The sequence below is a fragment of the Chelmon rostratus genome, chromosome 8 (genome assembly GCF_017976325.1).
Source record: "Chelmon rostratus isolate fCheRos1 chromosome 8, fCheRos1.pri, whole genome shotgun sequence".
Lineage (NCBI taxonomy): Eukaryota > Metazoa > Chordata > Actinopteri > Chaetodontiformes > Chaetodontidae > Chelmon > Chelmon rostratus.
The window spans coordinates 11,244,429-11,261,173 of NC_055665.1; the positions used below are offsets into that span (position 1 = coordinate 11,244,429).

Sequence of the window (16,745 nt, forward strand, 5' to 3'; positions counted from 1 at the left end):
TAAAGCCCCACCAGTGTTTGTCAGTGTTTGTTTAGGGTTTAAATTGTATGCATCTCTCTCAAATGTTACTTGTTATTCAACCTGTATATGTCTATGGAAATGTATATGCAAAGAAAAACAAAGATATCCCTTAATGACCATAACTTTCATTTGTTGTCATTTTTTTTTCTCCTAAAGCAGAGTGAAAAACAAATCAATAAACAAATAACTCATGAACAAATGTAGCTTTATTTTTTAGATACAATAGTGCACATGATACTGGATTGTTGATGAGTACCTTACAATCCACATCAGAGTGGGTCTTTCTTTGTACAATGAAATGACTCAGTGCTGCTATAGGCCCATTACTACAGTACTTGAAATGGGTCGTAAACCATGGAAGACATGATCCGTGTCCAACAACACACAGATGAAATGAGCACACCCTCAGTATTCACACACAAAAGACTAATACATAAACATAGATATGACTCAGCACACTTGTGCGTATGTGTGAAATAGAAAGAAAGAGACCCCCAGGTGGTGAGTGGTGGATTTATGGTGTTATGGGCTGTTTTTATGACGACGATCCTGGTTTGTGTCTCTAAGGGGCTCTGCGCTCACCGGTGGTCACGTCCCCATGCTGGGCCCATCAGGCCTTGTTTGCCCAGGTTTTGGGGTTGCTACGGTGATTGTGACAGCGTTTCCTATTAGATGACCTCTCAACGCGCCTGGGCCACCCGGACAACTCTCTGCACAATTCAGCTGAAATGTGCGAGAGAGATATTTCAGTAAATTAGTGCTCACGTACCCAACAGCATGCTTGTTTTACTTGTAGAGCAGAGCCTCACCTTTCAGATACTCGTCCTGTTGGCACACGGTCCTCACACAGATCTCATTGTTGATCACATAGACACGTGGAAGGCTGCATCAGAAATACAAAAGCATCATGTGTATTGTAAGAGCTGAAGGGATAATGTTTGACTTGGTGTGACAGGATGCAACCGCAGTGACTAAAACCATTATCAGACCGATCTTAACAGCAGTAGAGCACTATGTTGATTCTTCTATTTACTATATTTATCTGATGTTCGTCTTTATTGTTACCTTGCAGATTGAGGGTTTTACACACAAAATTGTAGCAGTTTTGGGTGATTTTTTTAAATTCAAATTGACTAACAGTAAATAAAGTTGTGAAAATTAGCTCCACATGGACGAGCTACAGCATGAAAACACTGCTTCATGCATCAGAAATAATTCAATAACATCATTTGTAATATCAAAACACTGACAGGGGCTATTCCGCTGTGTAATGACTACTGCATTTGATACTTAAAGTGCATTTTGCTGATAATGGTAATATGCTCTGACTTAAATGCTCTGACTCGGTTGCTCTTGCAATGAGCAACCAAGTCTGACATGAACACACTGTTTTCGCAGTTTAGGTTGTTTCACATGAGAGATTTCTGTATTTCTGCTTTTGTCAGGCAGAGGACTCTGTTGGAAAAAGGTGACGTCACATACTCCTGTGCACCAATGAGAGCTCAGCAACATTTGAATCAAAATCTGGTGACAGTTGAAGGCTGCATGCTCAGGTTGACAGTCAAAACTTGATCAGACCACACTCACGGGGTCCAGATGAAGCAGATTAGTGTTAAATTCTTCATAAATAAAAACTTAGGTTGTGTTTGTGTACTTTAACTTTCATTGATGGCAATATTAATGCCACGTTTTCAGGGGCTTTGAATGAAATTACGAAGGCAGGATTTTTACTTGTCACGGAATATTTTTACTTTCTGAGTGGGTCAGAGTGTCTATTCCACTTCTGATCTCTGTAATACTCCGTGTGTGCTCAAGAAACAATCATGGATAATGCTATGCACTAACACACCATTGCTAACTTATAAAAGTAATTCTGCAGGTAAATCGCAGATCACCTGTAGAGACAAAGAGCACCGATGCATCTCTTGATGGGCCGGTGAACTGAGTACATCCTGGTGCAAGGATACATCTCCTCCCTACAGTCTGGAGACAGAGAACAGATGACATATTGAAATTGTATCAGTCACAATGACAGGATGAAGCACACAAAGCATTGTGCCAGCAGTTTATGGGGCCTCCTGAGGCAGTTCAGGTCATCTCCAATCTGTTGTCACTCACTGGCTGGCAAGGGGCCTCCAGGTGCCTCAGTGCTCTCTACAAAGAAAGGAAGGAAACACAATCAGATTGGGAACAAATCTTAACTAGTGACCCAGTGCAATGACTCACAGGTGGACAGATGCCATGCTGCATAGCTCGTCCTGATCTAACGTGTGAGGAGAAGAGCATTACCAGTCTGCTGCTCTTGGGCTACAGCTGTGAGCGCTGTGGAACAGAAACCACATGAGGGGAGTGTTTCGTAGCATAAAAACAAACACACAGCGACTCAACCATAATTAAACAAGATGATTTGTGTGTTCTGTTTGGCAGCGTTACCGTGGAAACTGCAGAGGAGCAGGACCACTGGAAGGCTGCCCATTCCTTCAACTTGTAAGAGGTGAGCTTTACGAGCTGGAGGAAACCGAAGAGGAAAGGAGTCAGGGTGATTTCACACAGTGGAACTGTTCAATATCCTCACTCAACATGTTTGTGCTGTTTATGTTTCCTTTAATCTGCCTGCATATAAATGCTCCCAGGTTACTGTAATGTTTTCCTTAAAGTTTTGCTCCAGCTAAAAACACAGAGAGTAGTGCCATGTTTTGGATAGCAAACAAGTTGTTGAAGAGTGCCTGATGTCATTTTGCTGTGGAATAATCTGCTCTACAGCTCATACTTGTATAATTGCTGCTGCTTGTAAACAACTATGTGAAGTATCAGTGGAGCAACTGTTAAAAGAAAGCTTGAAATGTCACTTTCTACCTGTGAAAATGTGTTCTTCTCCTTCCCCTCACTCCTTTTCTTACTCTTCCTCCTTCCCTCTCTTCTCTCCCACCCTGCATCATTCCTCTTAGGATGTGTCAGTGTAACTGTGGAGTCCAAGACGTGAGTTCTCTCGAAAGAATGTGTTTTTTTTTGTGCCCTATTTGAGCACCCCACCGCCCCTCCTCTGTTACAGTCGCACATTCTTTTCCAACTTTCTTTTCATAGAACATATCGCTGCTCTCCAACTGTAAGATCATCACTAGCCCCTCTGAGCATCACGGTTTTGTCACAAGTCGTGTCCTTTCTGCTCCGATAATCTCAGAGTCACACATTTGCAATCACTGAATTGAAAACTGTGGATCGTCCTGGTTTAGCTCGGTGCATGCCTCTGGTGATCTGTTTGTGAGAGTGACATGTTTTTCACTGCTTGTACTTTCTGAACTCTGTATGCAGCCACACATCACATAATTAGAAATAGATATTCTGAAGTGAATCACTCAATCAGCCAAGCATCCACTCTTTACATTTCATGTTTACATCAAATCAACAGGAAATATCCTTCCATTAAGATCTTTGGATGTGAGATATTCTGCATGTACAGATGCTCCTCAGTGTATTTCCTACAGTATGTGTGAAAATCATGTGAAAAAGAAACGGAATTAATTTGTACTCACAACTTTTGCTGTCGTCCACAACTGCTTTAGTTTTATGAATCTTTTGTCTTCTCCTCTTTCTCCTCCTTCCCTCTCTTTTCTCCTCCTCCTCCTCCTCCTCCTCCCCCTCTCCTCCTAACCATCACAGTTTTCTTGCTTTTCACTTTTTTTTTCCTGCCTCAATCTGGTACAAAAAATGTTTTCATGCAGCCACAATCTGATCTCTTTCATGTAAAGGTTTTTTGTTTGTTTTTTTTTTTTGCTTTGGTCCACATGCACCTTTTTATTGGTCAGCTTAAGCAGACATTTTATTTGACAAATACAGAGTTCCAGTATCTAAGTGTAAACAAAACATCCAGACTGTCATCACCCACAAAAGTAGGGCAGTTGCTCTTAGTCATTAAATAGGCTCCATTAAATTTGTGACAAAGCACTTTTCTTTACCTTAATACCCTTTTTTTTTAACTAGATGTCAAAGTCTCTTTAAACATACATGTAAAGATAACACTGACTGTACGAGATAATAAGATCAGAGATGCAGCCTTGTCTGAATATATTTGCCACTCTTGTTGCAGGAGCATGCAGATTAGCATTAGCACGTCGTTTTGTCCAGGAATCTGCTTGCTGTCATTTTAATGGAGAAAATGAAATAGACTGAAAGACACACATGAACATAGGCATCCAAGCACACTGGGCCTCAAATTGGATTTTTGCACTATGTAATATAACCAGCAGGTGGAGCAGTGCACATAGAAAACGGTGTTGGGCTTCCATTATGCAATCCTACGCAAGGGTCAGTAAAGTGAAAAGTTACAAAAGTGAGTTTTGGAATAGTGTAATGTGAGTTAAACAGATAATTAGCCACCCTAACCCAGGTTATCCCTGCAGGAATAACCAGCGGCAGTCCAGTTGGTTTCACCTTGCCATGTCACGCTGCTCATCCTGAACATGTGTGATTTGAATTCTCCATGACAACCGCGTTTTGTTTGTTTACTTCAGTGCTGAAAGGATGAGTCAATCAACTGATTACTCCGTTAATAGAGTATATATAGAATAGAATATACAGTCAGTTAATATCAAACAACAACAAACATATTAGCTCAGCTGACCTAATTAGAAAAAATGAAAGAACATGACCACTTGGATTCTAAGAAAGGTTGTGATCCATGATAAGCCCAAGGTGCTTACTCTCTGTCACCAGCTCAGTCTGCTCTACTTTGATGTCTTTTGAGACTATTTCTAGTCTCAAAAAGATTTGGCACAATACCTTGCAAAATAAAAACACATTTTGGGGACAGTTTATGTTTGCATGTATACATAATTAGACATGTGTCATCCGTAAGGCACAATTCTTTAGTTATCAGTCTACATTTGAAGCTATCCTTCGAATATCCCAAGTGGTTATCTGTGCAAAGGTGAACGTGTGTACCAAGGTCATAGTTCGCAACCCATTGAAAAGATGCTTTTCATCAGGACTGTTACAGTTGCATTGGGAAGGAAACTTGACTCTGCATTGGCCTCCACGCACTTGACTAATATAAATATTGCTGTGCATACCCCTGAAGTCACACACGACAAAACTCTCACTGGCTCTTACCCTATGGTAAGACCTAGTCAGTTCAAGAGGGAGACACTCATCATCCCCTTGACATATCGGGGCTACACGGACCCCAGGGTGAGTGCTGGTGGGGTGGCCCTAACAAGGTCGACTGGGTGAGCCCGATGACAGCTTGACAGATGGAGGCAGTGTAAGCAGAAGAGAGAAGGAGAGCAGCCAAGAGGGACAATCAATCCTTTGAACACATCAACCTGCCACTCTGCCCATGCTGCTGTGCTATGAGGGGAAAGCAGAGCTGAGAGGGGCAAAGATGAAGAAAGAAAGGAAAGGCAAGAGTGGAATCAAGGCGTCAGGTGGTGGAAGAGCGAGAAAGCAACGCAGATGGTTAAGGCAAACATGCCGGATAGTAAACACATGATAATCTCCCGACTTGTTTATTAGTTGGCCAGCAATGCATGAGGCATGCCAGCTCTGTAATACATACTCCCTCGTCGACCTCCTTTTCACCCCAATGCGCTCCTCCCTCATTCTACCTCTCTGTTACTGTCTCTGCATTTCTACCAGCTGATACATTTTTTATGCACTGCCACACACTTTTGCTTTTTTTGTCTTTGTGTACTTATAAGAACCCTCGTTGGTGTAATGTATTCCCTGGCTCCTGACCCTAACCCTAACATAATGACTAAATGCCTAACCCCAATCTGTACCATAACCCTGACCTAAGTCTAACCTGAACCTCAGCGTCTTAACCTCCAAACACTCCTTTCAATTTGTAAGGACTGGCCAAAATGCCCTGACAATGGAGAAAACACAAAGTGGTCCTCACAAAGATAGTAATACAAGGACACACACACACAAACACACAGCAAATGAACTTTACCATTAACATACTGGAATTCTCAGTGAGTACTCGCTCGTGACATACAGTTTTACCATAAACTGGATCATCAGCGCTTCTCACTGTGCAGAAAAGAAAGTTTGAGGCTGTCCTGGGGGATCAATATCATCACTCTCAGTCCTGGTTAAGCAATTAAGTAAATGAACCTTATCAAGCAGCCAGGTGACAGGGAAGGTTGGGGGTGTAGGGGGCAAATCGGGCCGTGATGACCCAAGACTTTTGCTTCACTGTGCGGATACATTTCAGACATTTGGCGATATGAACTCTTCATTTGTTCCACTCTGGCCATCAATCCGGCTCTTCTATCGGTGTCTGTTTTTGCAGCCATCATCCTCATGACATGTGGCATCTTTTATCAGATATCTGTCTAAATATCTGTTACATGTAACATCTTTTTCCAGCTGGTTCTCTCTGTATCGTTCATGCACACAGACCATACATTTATGTTAAAGATATGAACAACTCTCTTCTAAAGAGAGAAAAAAGTAACCACTGTGAGATATGAACCCGCTTTATATGCTGTGAATGTGACATCATACAGACCGCTCTGAAGTTTAAACTTTTGTGCCAAAGTGAGCTTCATTCAATACTGGTAGCATGACATGTGAATCTTGCTGACATTACAAATCTAAATCTGATGTTCTTGGGTTTCTAGATTTTGGAGTGTATCTTTCATCTTCACAGACATTCAAAGAGCTGTCATAACTTGAAGGTATAAACATGATTCAAAGTAAAATGAGCTGCATCTCTGTGACATTGCTCTTGGGTTTCAGTAAGGACCAGCAGTCCTCGTGTATAGTTGTCCTTGTTTCTCCCGTTTTCGTCATCCCTCGTCATCCCCGCTATCTGTCCTCATGGACCTCGAGCAGATTTGCACCTCGATTAACATCTTTGTGCTGGCACTCTATTGTCTCTGTGGTCCGCACCATGTGTTTCTATTTGTCAGGCTGCGGTCCTCCATTAACTCCCCACCCAAGTGTCACATGAGCCTTGTTCCTCCGTTTCCCAGAAAACAAAGCATCCCAAACAGCCGTTACTAAAGGAGATATCAAGTGTTTTAATGTAAACATACTGCACTATGGGAGATGGCTAAAGAAGTTGTTCTTGGTTCGTATTACAGCTGACCTGAGAAGAGAAAGGTCCAGGGATGGAGTGACTGGAAGGGAGACAGGCGCCAAAGTTGCATGAAGTAGATGTGACCACGAAAGCAAACATGAAAGGGAAAGACAAGGCCCAAGTGGGATGAAAGGAGCAGCGCAAGGGAAAAGTAATCAGCAGGAGGGCTGGAGATGAAAAGAGAGCAGAGACGAGGGAGTTAACAGGCAAGATGGGTCACAGTGTTCCATCAGATTGTGCTGTTACAGGCCTGCGGGCGCCAAGGCAGCCTGACTTTTGCATTTGGAGGCCTGTGGAGTGCAGATAGTCAGAGGAAGGTGATGATGTGCATGGTGTGTAAATAGATGGGTCTGGGGTCTATTTATAAATCCATCTGGAGTGGCCCTTAGCAGGGGTTAGCACAGGTCCTACTGACATACACACACACCCGCACTGCGCATTAGCAGCTTGCTACCAACAGGGATCCACTCCAAATCGAAACTGAGATATTGTGCATGCTGCAATGTGAAAGTTAAAACCGAGGACTTAATTCTCTGTGCTGCATTTTTCCATTTACTATTTGCACTGGGGGTAAACCCAACTCCATCTATTGTGAACTACAGTTACTTTTAAAGGTGTATTTTATTATTTCCCTGTTACTATGTTATGCATCTACAGTGGTAGACAGTTGTGTACATCATAGCATTATTCACTAAGGGAACAAGTTTGCAAAGTGGCTATAAGCAATATCAAAGCATTCTTTTAGGGGGACTGGAACAGGAATGCGGGTGATTTTTCATCCAGTTACTGTCCTCTGTGACAGATGTAGGACAAACGTCCCCACAAACAATATGGAGGTCAACTTGCCATGTGTGCAGATTTCACGTGGGGTTTGTTTCACTGTCACCATGTCAATCAATCATCTATCCAAGCACAGTTTATATATTACAATAGAGATCATTTTAGCTTTGATGGAAATGGCAATGAAAATACACGTCTCTCCCACTGCAGGTTGTACGCCTGAGGTCTGCATCACGCACTCTTGGAAGAAGATCACGCTGGTATCGCTATCAGGTTGTATTGTTCAGTCCAATTTTAGATGTGCTTCTTGTGTTCTGCAGCACCTGTTGCTTCACCACGTCAAAGATGCCACTTCTTTCCATACGTATACTTTTCCAGAATCTCTGATACAGGTTTCATAAACTGACACTGATTCAATTCATTCTTTATTTAATTATTTATGCATAAGTGCTTCGATTTAAAATCTGGTTTATTTATTACATTTATTTTTAAGCTAACTCATTACCAACAACTTAAACCCTTCATTAGTTTAGCATTTTCTTTTCTGTCTTCCAGTCCTGCATCAGATATTTTAGCTCAGAAAGATCCCAGATCACGAGGTCAGGCTGGGTGGGAGCTTGGCGTGACAACAGCAGCAGAGGTTGTTCTTGCAGTGTTTTCATCATGGTTTTGGGTTTTAGTTGAGCTATTTCCTCTTTTATGTTGAAAGAGTTTCTCCTCATCTGTCGTATTGTGTTGTACTTCCTGCCTTTGTCTCTTTCCCTGCCCTTGTGATGGCAGATTAGTGTCACCTGTCCCTCATTAGTCTTCCCTCTGGTGTATTTAGTCAGTGTGTTTTCCCTCTTTCAGTTGTCAGGTCATCTGCTTCTAATCACTTGTCCTGCATTTGTTTCCTGCTTGTGCCTTAGCAGTTTGTTGTTACTTTTGTCATTTGCATTTGTTTCTATTTTGCCTCATCTGCTCCTGCAGTGTTTGCCTGCCTGTTTGTTTCTTCTGGATTCAGCTTTGGTTATTAAAACTCACTGTTTGTTCTTCAACCTATCTGCCTGAGTGTCCTGCATTTGGGTCTTTTTGATATACCAAAACAGTTTTGGTGAGATTCAGCTTTAGATTTACAGTTATATATGAAGGCACTGCCTGCTGTCTCATGTTCAAGTTGAATACCATTTATCTCAAATGCAGAGTAAGAAGGAAAAATGTGATTTTGCGCCTTTTTATATAAAAGCGACTTGGCTTTATGTATGTGCAACTCATGAACTGTATCTCATGAGAAATTCAGGTAAAAACAAGGACTTTATTTTATTAAGGCAACAATTCTGATACAGATTTTTAAAAGGTACTACACAATATACAATATACTATACAACTTGAAGTTTCAGACATCAGACCTTTCTTGTATTATCTATAAACTCTTCATTAAGACACACACATACACTTGAATATATACAACAATGGTAACCTTAGTAAGGATACAAAAAATATGAAAATATAGCACTTTAAAGAGTATATGCTTCTATCAGATTTAAATTTGTAATTATACACAAAAATACATTGTAGCAATGGTACATTCATTAAACTGTCTTAAAACAATTTTATAGAGATAAAGCTTATCTCTCTCCTCTTCCTTCCCTCACCAGCTCCTCTGCTACTCCTCCTCCTCCCTCTCTTATTTTTCTAGCTTCCTTCTCTGCCTCCTCTGCCTTCCTCTTCTCCTCTCTCTCCGTCTCCATCAGCCATGGCCCTCCCAGGTAGCTCAGGATCTCCTCGGGGCTTCCTCTGTGTTTGGGCTCCGGGTGGAGCAGCTCCTTGAAAAGACACATCACTAGTGGGCTGAGGCCCTCAAACTGTGAGGGAGGAGGGTTGTCCCTTTGGTTCTCCTCCATGATTGTGTGACTGTCTGTTTCCTCCTCACCAATCCACTCAACACTGCTGGTCCTCACCTCATTTTCAGCCTCACGGTCAAACCACTCCTTGTATCTACGGTAGCCACGGTCATCATGGGTGCTCTCCTCCCAGGGGAAGCAGCCAGTTAAAAGGCAGTAGACGAGTACACCAAGGGCCCAGCTGTCAATACAGGGCTCCACTGTTATCCAAATGTCCTCCATTTCTTCTTCAGTCCCATCGCACTCCCTCCTCTCCCACTCCTTCTCAGCCTCCTTGGCAGGTTCCACCTCCGGAGTACAGAAGGGCGACTCGTACCAGACAGCACGAACGCTGGAGCCGATGGCCCGGGCGAGGCCAAAGTCACCCAGTTTGACCCAGCGACAGGAACTGTCACACAGGAAGATATTCTCAGGTTTGATGTCACGGTGGACAAAGCCCAGGGAGTGGAGATGAGTAACTGCACCGCTCAGCTGGGACATCACCCTCTGGACACACTCCTCATCCACCCCAACCTGAGAGAGACAGACAATCTCGATCAGCACTGCCAAACATACTGAGTACAACATTGCATTAAAGACTAATAAAATCTGCGTCACCAAATGGTTGATGATGCTCTTGGAAACCCCTGCCTTACTTCATGCCCATGTGCCCTTATGCTTATCAGCACTCTATTATGTTACCGGCAGTGACACAAGCACAGAAGCTGGAAGTCTTTATCAAGCATGTCTCAAAAGCACATGGTCAGCAGTTACATTTTCCACGAAATGCTTACGACAAAGCCGCCACACTGCACACACCCAGTTTAAGCCGTTTGAACTGCTGCACGCTGCGTCCGTCTCAGATTCATTTAACACGCAGGTGTCAATCTACAACCTTGTCTTCTTGAATTGACATTTGAATCCTGCTGATTTGTTTTGCTGCCTGGATTATTCTCCCAGGCAACATTTTTCCAGTGAGTTGCTACGTTCTTTTCGCAACACAAGCGCTGCAGTTAAGGTTAGGGAAAGACTGCGGTTCAGATTACTTGTTGATAAGATTAACAGGTTCCTTCTCCTGCTTTAAGTCACAAGTGATTTTATTGGTATTAAAACCAAGACAGCAACCTTAGACATAAATGCAATTTCTAGGAGACGAGGTTGTAAACCAACCTAGCACGCATGCATGTTTTTGTTCTACTGAAACCACAGGAAACAACCTTGATTCTTAATTTTACACATAAAAGTTTGTTAGGCCGGACATACCATGCAGGGCATTAACAGCAGGTTTTAAGCCACAAATCAACCAAACTGACCTCTGACACTATCACACTGTAGAGGTCACCGTATAGACCAGCTTGCTGGGCAAAGACATAGTAGGACGGTGTGGAAAAGAAGATGCCGAGGGCCCGTGTCAGAGAAGGATGGGTGCAGTAAGAAAGGGAAAGGTTGTATTCACGCAGGAAAGAGGTGAGCGAGGTGGACTGACGAGGGAAGAACTTCAGAGCCATAGGGGTTCCTGAAGGGAATGAAGCAAGACAGCATGTGTTGAACACTGCAACATCTAATCAGCTTTAGTTAGACATTGCAAAAAAGCCGTTGTCATCGGTGGAATGTGAGTGTTGGCCGTCATTGACACTGTGAACAAATATAACTTCCCCTTTGGGACGGCTCTGTTACGCTGCTGCACCCCAGTTACGGCAACTCTATCTCAGAGAATGTACCAAAGCACCTCATTGCAGCAACAGAAGTGCAAAAGGTTAATAAAAGGCCTCATGTTACTGCATCAATGACCCCACACAACATGTGTAGTTGTAGTAGAAAGAAACCAGAGGCTGAGATAAAGGTGCTGCAGTGGAGACATTTCTCTCGTTTTAATATGAGGTTTAAAATCATAATCAAAACTCAATCAACATTAGGAATTTTGAATGGCAATTGCACACACTCTTGCAGACTGATTAAATTGAGATGTAACAGTCTCATGACACATAACCTTGAGTCTTACACTAACCTCTCTTTCTGTGTACAGCTAACATGACCTTTCCGTAGGATCCCTCTCCCAGGAGCTTTACCACCTGGAAGTGTTCGGATACCTTCAGACTAGGCATGGACTGCGCCGACAGGAAACATCGCTCGTCAAGTTCCTGAGCTGCTGCAGCCTGTTCGCACGCGCGCGCGCGCACACACACACACACATACACAAATCCATATTCAGTGTCATTGCATGATGCCTAAAGATGATGATTGGTTCAGTTGCGTCAATTGAAAGGAGATCCGCAGCTTGATCGGCATGTGTTGATGTCAGTGATAGATAACATCACAGAATGAAGTCTGAATGTCAGGCCAAACATGTTGACGCGTTACCTGAACCTGCTACTTTAAAAAGGACCTTGCAACTTCAAATCTCATGTATCTCATTAGTCGCTGCAATAATATGTAACTAATTCTCATGAGGGGGTTTGCTATTTCTTGAAAGTTTATCTGTTTCTTTGCTTGCATACTCATACCACCCACATGCTATCCCTGCATGCATATGTCACAAATCAGTAGAACATGTTGTGTAATGCTCACTTTCTCCATATCTGGAATGATTTCCATCATCCTATAAACGGGATAAACTTGAGGCATCTACATGATGTCTTATCAGGGCTTATTTGCCGCTGTCATTCAGTTTCCACCACCATTCAAAGCTGTTCATGAAGTCACATCCTTGATGACTTCCTTTGAAGTAGATCCCCCAACACATACCCCAGCAAATTAGGAGGGCTGTGAACGGTTACCACACACGGCTTACCGCAATAGAGAAAGCGACTGTAGTAGGATGACTTTTTTACCTTTGACCTTCCATATGTTGCATAACTGGGTTTAGTGGGCAACAGATTTCAACATTGATTAAATTACACTTGTCACGTCCCTGCAGAAAAAGTAACATTTCTGGTGGTTGATATTTTTCCTGGTTTGGATTAAGATAAAAAGACAGAAATAAAAGATTAGCCATAAAATGACCATTAAAGTTTGTGATTGTTGACATTTTCCAATAAATCTTTGATGGTGGTGAGAGCTCAACTGGTGCCATATGACACTTAAGATTTATGCCATGACAGCAGGTTAAAAAAAATTGGATGGATCTCAGTTATGATTTTCTGCCTGACAAACAAATGGATCTGATGTGCAGCCAAAAATAAGACCGCAGGTTTCAACCAGTCTGAGAGCACTGCTTGGCACAGATGTTGCTAAGACAGCTCTTTTTAAAATAGAGCTGATGATGGGCTGCTTTAAAATCAATGGTGTATACATTGATGCTGCTCCATTGGTGCACCAGTAGGCTCCAACTTCTTCCTCCAGAACATCAACTTCTCAGACATTGAGAGAACTCACAGGCTGACAAAAAGTCTGATTTGAAAGTTGAATATTGAAAGAAACATAGGAAATGTGAAACTTCTATAGGAAGCCCTATCGTAAATAGTAATGTATCAACACATAGGCATATTAATAGAAATAGTAACACAGGAAAATAGAAAGATATATTGTCTGTGTCAATTTGTCTATGTCTTTTCACAGTATCAAAGTCAAAGCACCCCATTGTTAACTTCCTGAATTCAAATCTCAGTTGGGCGTCATTCACAGACTTGTTAACACATGTTTGGGTTATCACATTATTGCAGTAGATTCTCCGGCTCTTCATTTCACTCGCACCAGAAATACATGAGTGTGGTTTATCACATTTTGAGAATTGCTTGCAAGTTTTTATCCAGCTCACAGTTTGATTTGTTGAATTTGTGGCTCTGATACATTAATCATCACAGACGCGTAGAAAACATTTGTTGCATTAAGAGCATCCTGATATTTATCCCTGTAAACTGAGGTGATTATTAACCCCCTATTAGTAAATGGCACTTGGCATAGAGCGACAAGTGGATCTGAGATTTATAATAAGGGCTCTACATGAGCTAACATAATTAACAAATTTGAAGTCCGGTACCAGTGCTCAGTATTACAAGCTGAAAATCCTCTCAATGAAACTGTCTTATCAAACATATGCAGCCTCGTAGTAGTTTTGCAATAAAAAGTCATCAGTGCATTTGTTCCATACCTGCATGTCATCTCATCATATTAAGTTACAAAATCACATTTGTGATATGACATATAAACCCCCAACTGTTTGCACGCACAGAAAGTAATTGCATTTATGCATGTTTTTGTTGCCGTTATTTTTTGTTTGCAGCACGATATGATGATTTAACTCATGAGACTGACATGTAAGTGTGCATGTAACACTTTGCTGCCGGATTCATCTTCACAGGAATAAAGTGCAATACTTACTGTCATTTTCTGTTCAGTTGGTTGATCTCTGTTCACTTTGTCTTGGCTGTTTGCAGACTTACGCTCCTGACAAGTTGCTGCCACTGCCACTGCGACTAGCTACTGTTCTGTGCTGGAGTTCAACAGTATGTCCTTGGCTAGACTGATAATTTCACTGGAATTGCAGCTGATGTTTCTGCCTTTGCTCCGTGGTCCCATGCAGTAGCACAACAGTTTTATAGAGAAGGTACAAAGATGTTTACTGGGGACCTGGATATTAACTGTATGCTTCTCCCCAGGAGACTGAACTCTCTCCCTCTCTTTTCCTATTCTTGTGCCAACTCTCTCTCTCGCTGCCTCTCTATTATGCTGGCAAATACGCGTGAACCAGATCAGAGGCATTTCAAACCTCTCTCTCTCTCCTGTGCCCCCCCCCCCCCCCCCCCCTTCCACTATGCAGCAGTGTTAATATCCCACCGTTTCCAATCTGTCAGTCAGCCTGACCACATTAACCCGTCTCTCTCCTGCCTCCCCTCTCCTCAGCTGTCACTCACTTTCTGCCCAAATACACACACACACCCTCCTCCCCCTTCTCTTTCCATGTCGCTCTCTCTTTCTCACCCTCTCAATAAGTCCGAGTCACTGGATTCCCCTCACAGTCTAGGATTCCTCATTTAATCAACAGGTATGCTGGAATGATCGGAATAGGCCAACAAGCTGTACCCATGATCCCTGAATCTTACTGGGATTACGCTGTACACTTAATGCCACCTGACCCTTTAATTGTCCAATATCACCATCCTTTCGTCCTTTGTTGCCCTTAATTTCTTTCTAACTCTGCAGGAGGCATTATAATATAGTTGGAAATATATCAAATCCATTTCATTTTCATTTCGCCATGAACATCCTCCTGCCTCTTGAGCCTACGGTGAAGAACATCAGTGTTTTCATCTGATGTTTTTATCATCATCAGACAATCTTTCCCCTTCATCTTCCTCCTTCTTTATCTCTTTGCCAAGTGCATACTATGGCCTACGCACCATCGCAGATTGACACAGCTAACAGCTGAATCTTTGCTTTGCAAAACACACCTTCATTCTGTACTGTTCTGTTTCCTCCTTACCGCCAGCTGCAGGTCAGACCTCTTCTCCAGCTCCCATGGCCTCAACACCCTCCTCCTCTTTCTATACAGTCAGATAGATTACCCTTGGTACTACATACTACATGACTATTATTGCCACTTGCTTGGAGGCTGTACGTTATGTAACACAAACACCGGCTGCTATCGCTACGGCCCGGTCCCTGCTCAGGTTACTACCACCCTGCAATGACCAATGTACTTCCATGTTTGTGCTCGCACCATAGGGTCCTTTGGCCCCTGCTGTGACAACCTCCGCTACCAAAACACAACTTTCATCGCTTTCATTACATTGGTGCCAAGATAGAGTCAGTTTCATTCACAAAGTCAGGATGTAAAAAACACATGCAGAGCATAGGTACTATGAGCACAATCATACACCACATGAATATGGATTCATTAACGCACACATGAGCTCAGCACAGCTTTGTTGACGATTACTGGCAAGTTACATAATGTTCATCTTTGCTATTTGGTAACACATTTTTTGAGTGCTTTTGACAACAAAAAAGGTATTTTTTTATGCTTACACAAAAGATAAGATGGTCTTTTTCTTTCAAGTCTTGCTTTTTAGGTATATAATATTTTTACAGTATACATAGTGTGAATACTGTTTTAAACACAAATAAAACTGGATGTGATCATTTTCTTTTTGATATATACTTATACATTAAAAAACAGTACAAAGACAATATATTTAATGTTTCACCTCATCAGCTTCATTGATTTTTGTAAATATCTGCTTATTCTGAATTTGTTGCAGCAACACATTTCAAACAAGTTGGGACAGGAGCAACTAAAGATGTGGAATGCTCCAAAAACACCTGTTTGGAACATTCCACAGGTAAACAGGTTGATTGGTAACAGGTGATAGTATCATGATTGGGTATGAAAGGAGCATCCTGGAAAGGCTCAGTCGTTTTTCACAATGTCTTAACTTTTTTGCCGTCTGCGTTGTATATTGGTGTGCAACAAACATGATAACTGAGAGAAGACAGCAAGATTCCTTCTTCTTGTTCTTTGTTTAAAAAAGAAGCATGAGATGAATTGACATGATATTGAATTCCAGAGAGCCATGCTTGTTTGTCATTAAGTAGTTGAATAAATATACAAGGTAACATAATGTTTCAGTTTCCTGGTGTGTGTTGTGAGAATGGGCAATGAAAGAAATAACAGATTTTAAAAGAGGATGAAGCATTTCACATTTCATATGGAAATTAAGGAAAAACTATGGTAATTAGTATCTATAAGTGCATTCTAGTGTTTTTCTTCTTATGCATTTCATAACATAGACCAAAATAAAAGTCTCTTACAAATTACAGCTTCAAATTGTGTAAGTGTAAGATGCCGCGACCAGAGCTGACTAATATCTCTCATTCTCAGTTAAGATAACAGAACATATTTTGCAACAAAGCAAACATCTGAAGAAAAAGAAAACGGCAACACAATGAGCATCATGTGGTCAGTGTTGTTTTAGTTTGAAGGTGAGAAGGTAAATCTGCACATGCAGAAGCACACAGATCCGATGAATTAGATTTGTCTTCAGAGGGTTTGCTCATCG

The 16,745-nt window shown here is 41.9% G+C and overlaps 2 protein-coding genes across 2 annotated transcripts; both read right to left on the minus strand.

The window, feature by feature from the left end:
* Window positions 1–209: 209 nt before the first annotated feature.
* Window positions 210–3,634, minus strand: mfap5 (microfibril associated protein 5). Its single transcript, XM_041942136.1, has 7 exons — window positions 3,555–3,634; window positions 2,455–2,529; window positions 2,311–2,343; window positions 2,140–2,175; window positions 1,917–2,004; window positions 831–904; window positions 210–744 (listed from the first exon to the last, which is right to left on the minus strand). Exons 2-7 carry the CDS (start codon window positions 2,495–2,497, stop codon window positions 632–634), a joined length of 387 nt encoding a protein of 128 aa, XP_041798070.1. The 5' UTR covers window positions 2,498–2,529; window positions 3,555–3,634; the 3' UTR covers window positions 210–631.
* Window positions 3,635–9,279: 5,645 nt separating this feature from the next.
* sbk3 (SH3 domain binding kinase family, member 3) lies at window positions 9,280–14,330 on the minus strand. The gene is made up of 4 exons (XM_041942037.1): window positions 14,068–14,330; window positions 11,756–11,903; window positions 11,061–11,263; window positions 9,280–10,281 (listed from the first exon to the last, which is right to left on the minus strand). Exons 1-4 carry the CDS (start codon window positions 14,071–14,073, stop codon window positions 9,493–9,495), a joined length of 1,146 nt encoding a protein of 381 aa, XP_041797971.1. The 5' UTR covers window positions 14,074–14,330; the 3' UTR covers window positions 9,280–9,492.
* Window positions 14,331–16,745: the final 2,415 nt, after the last annotated feature.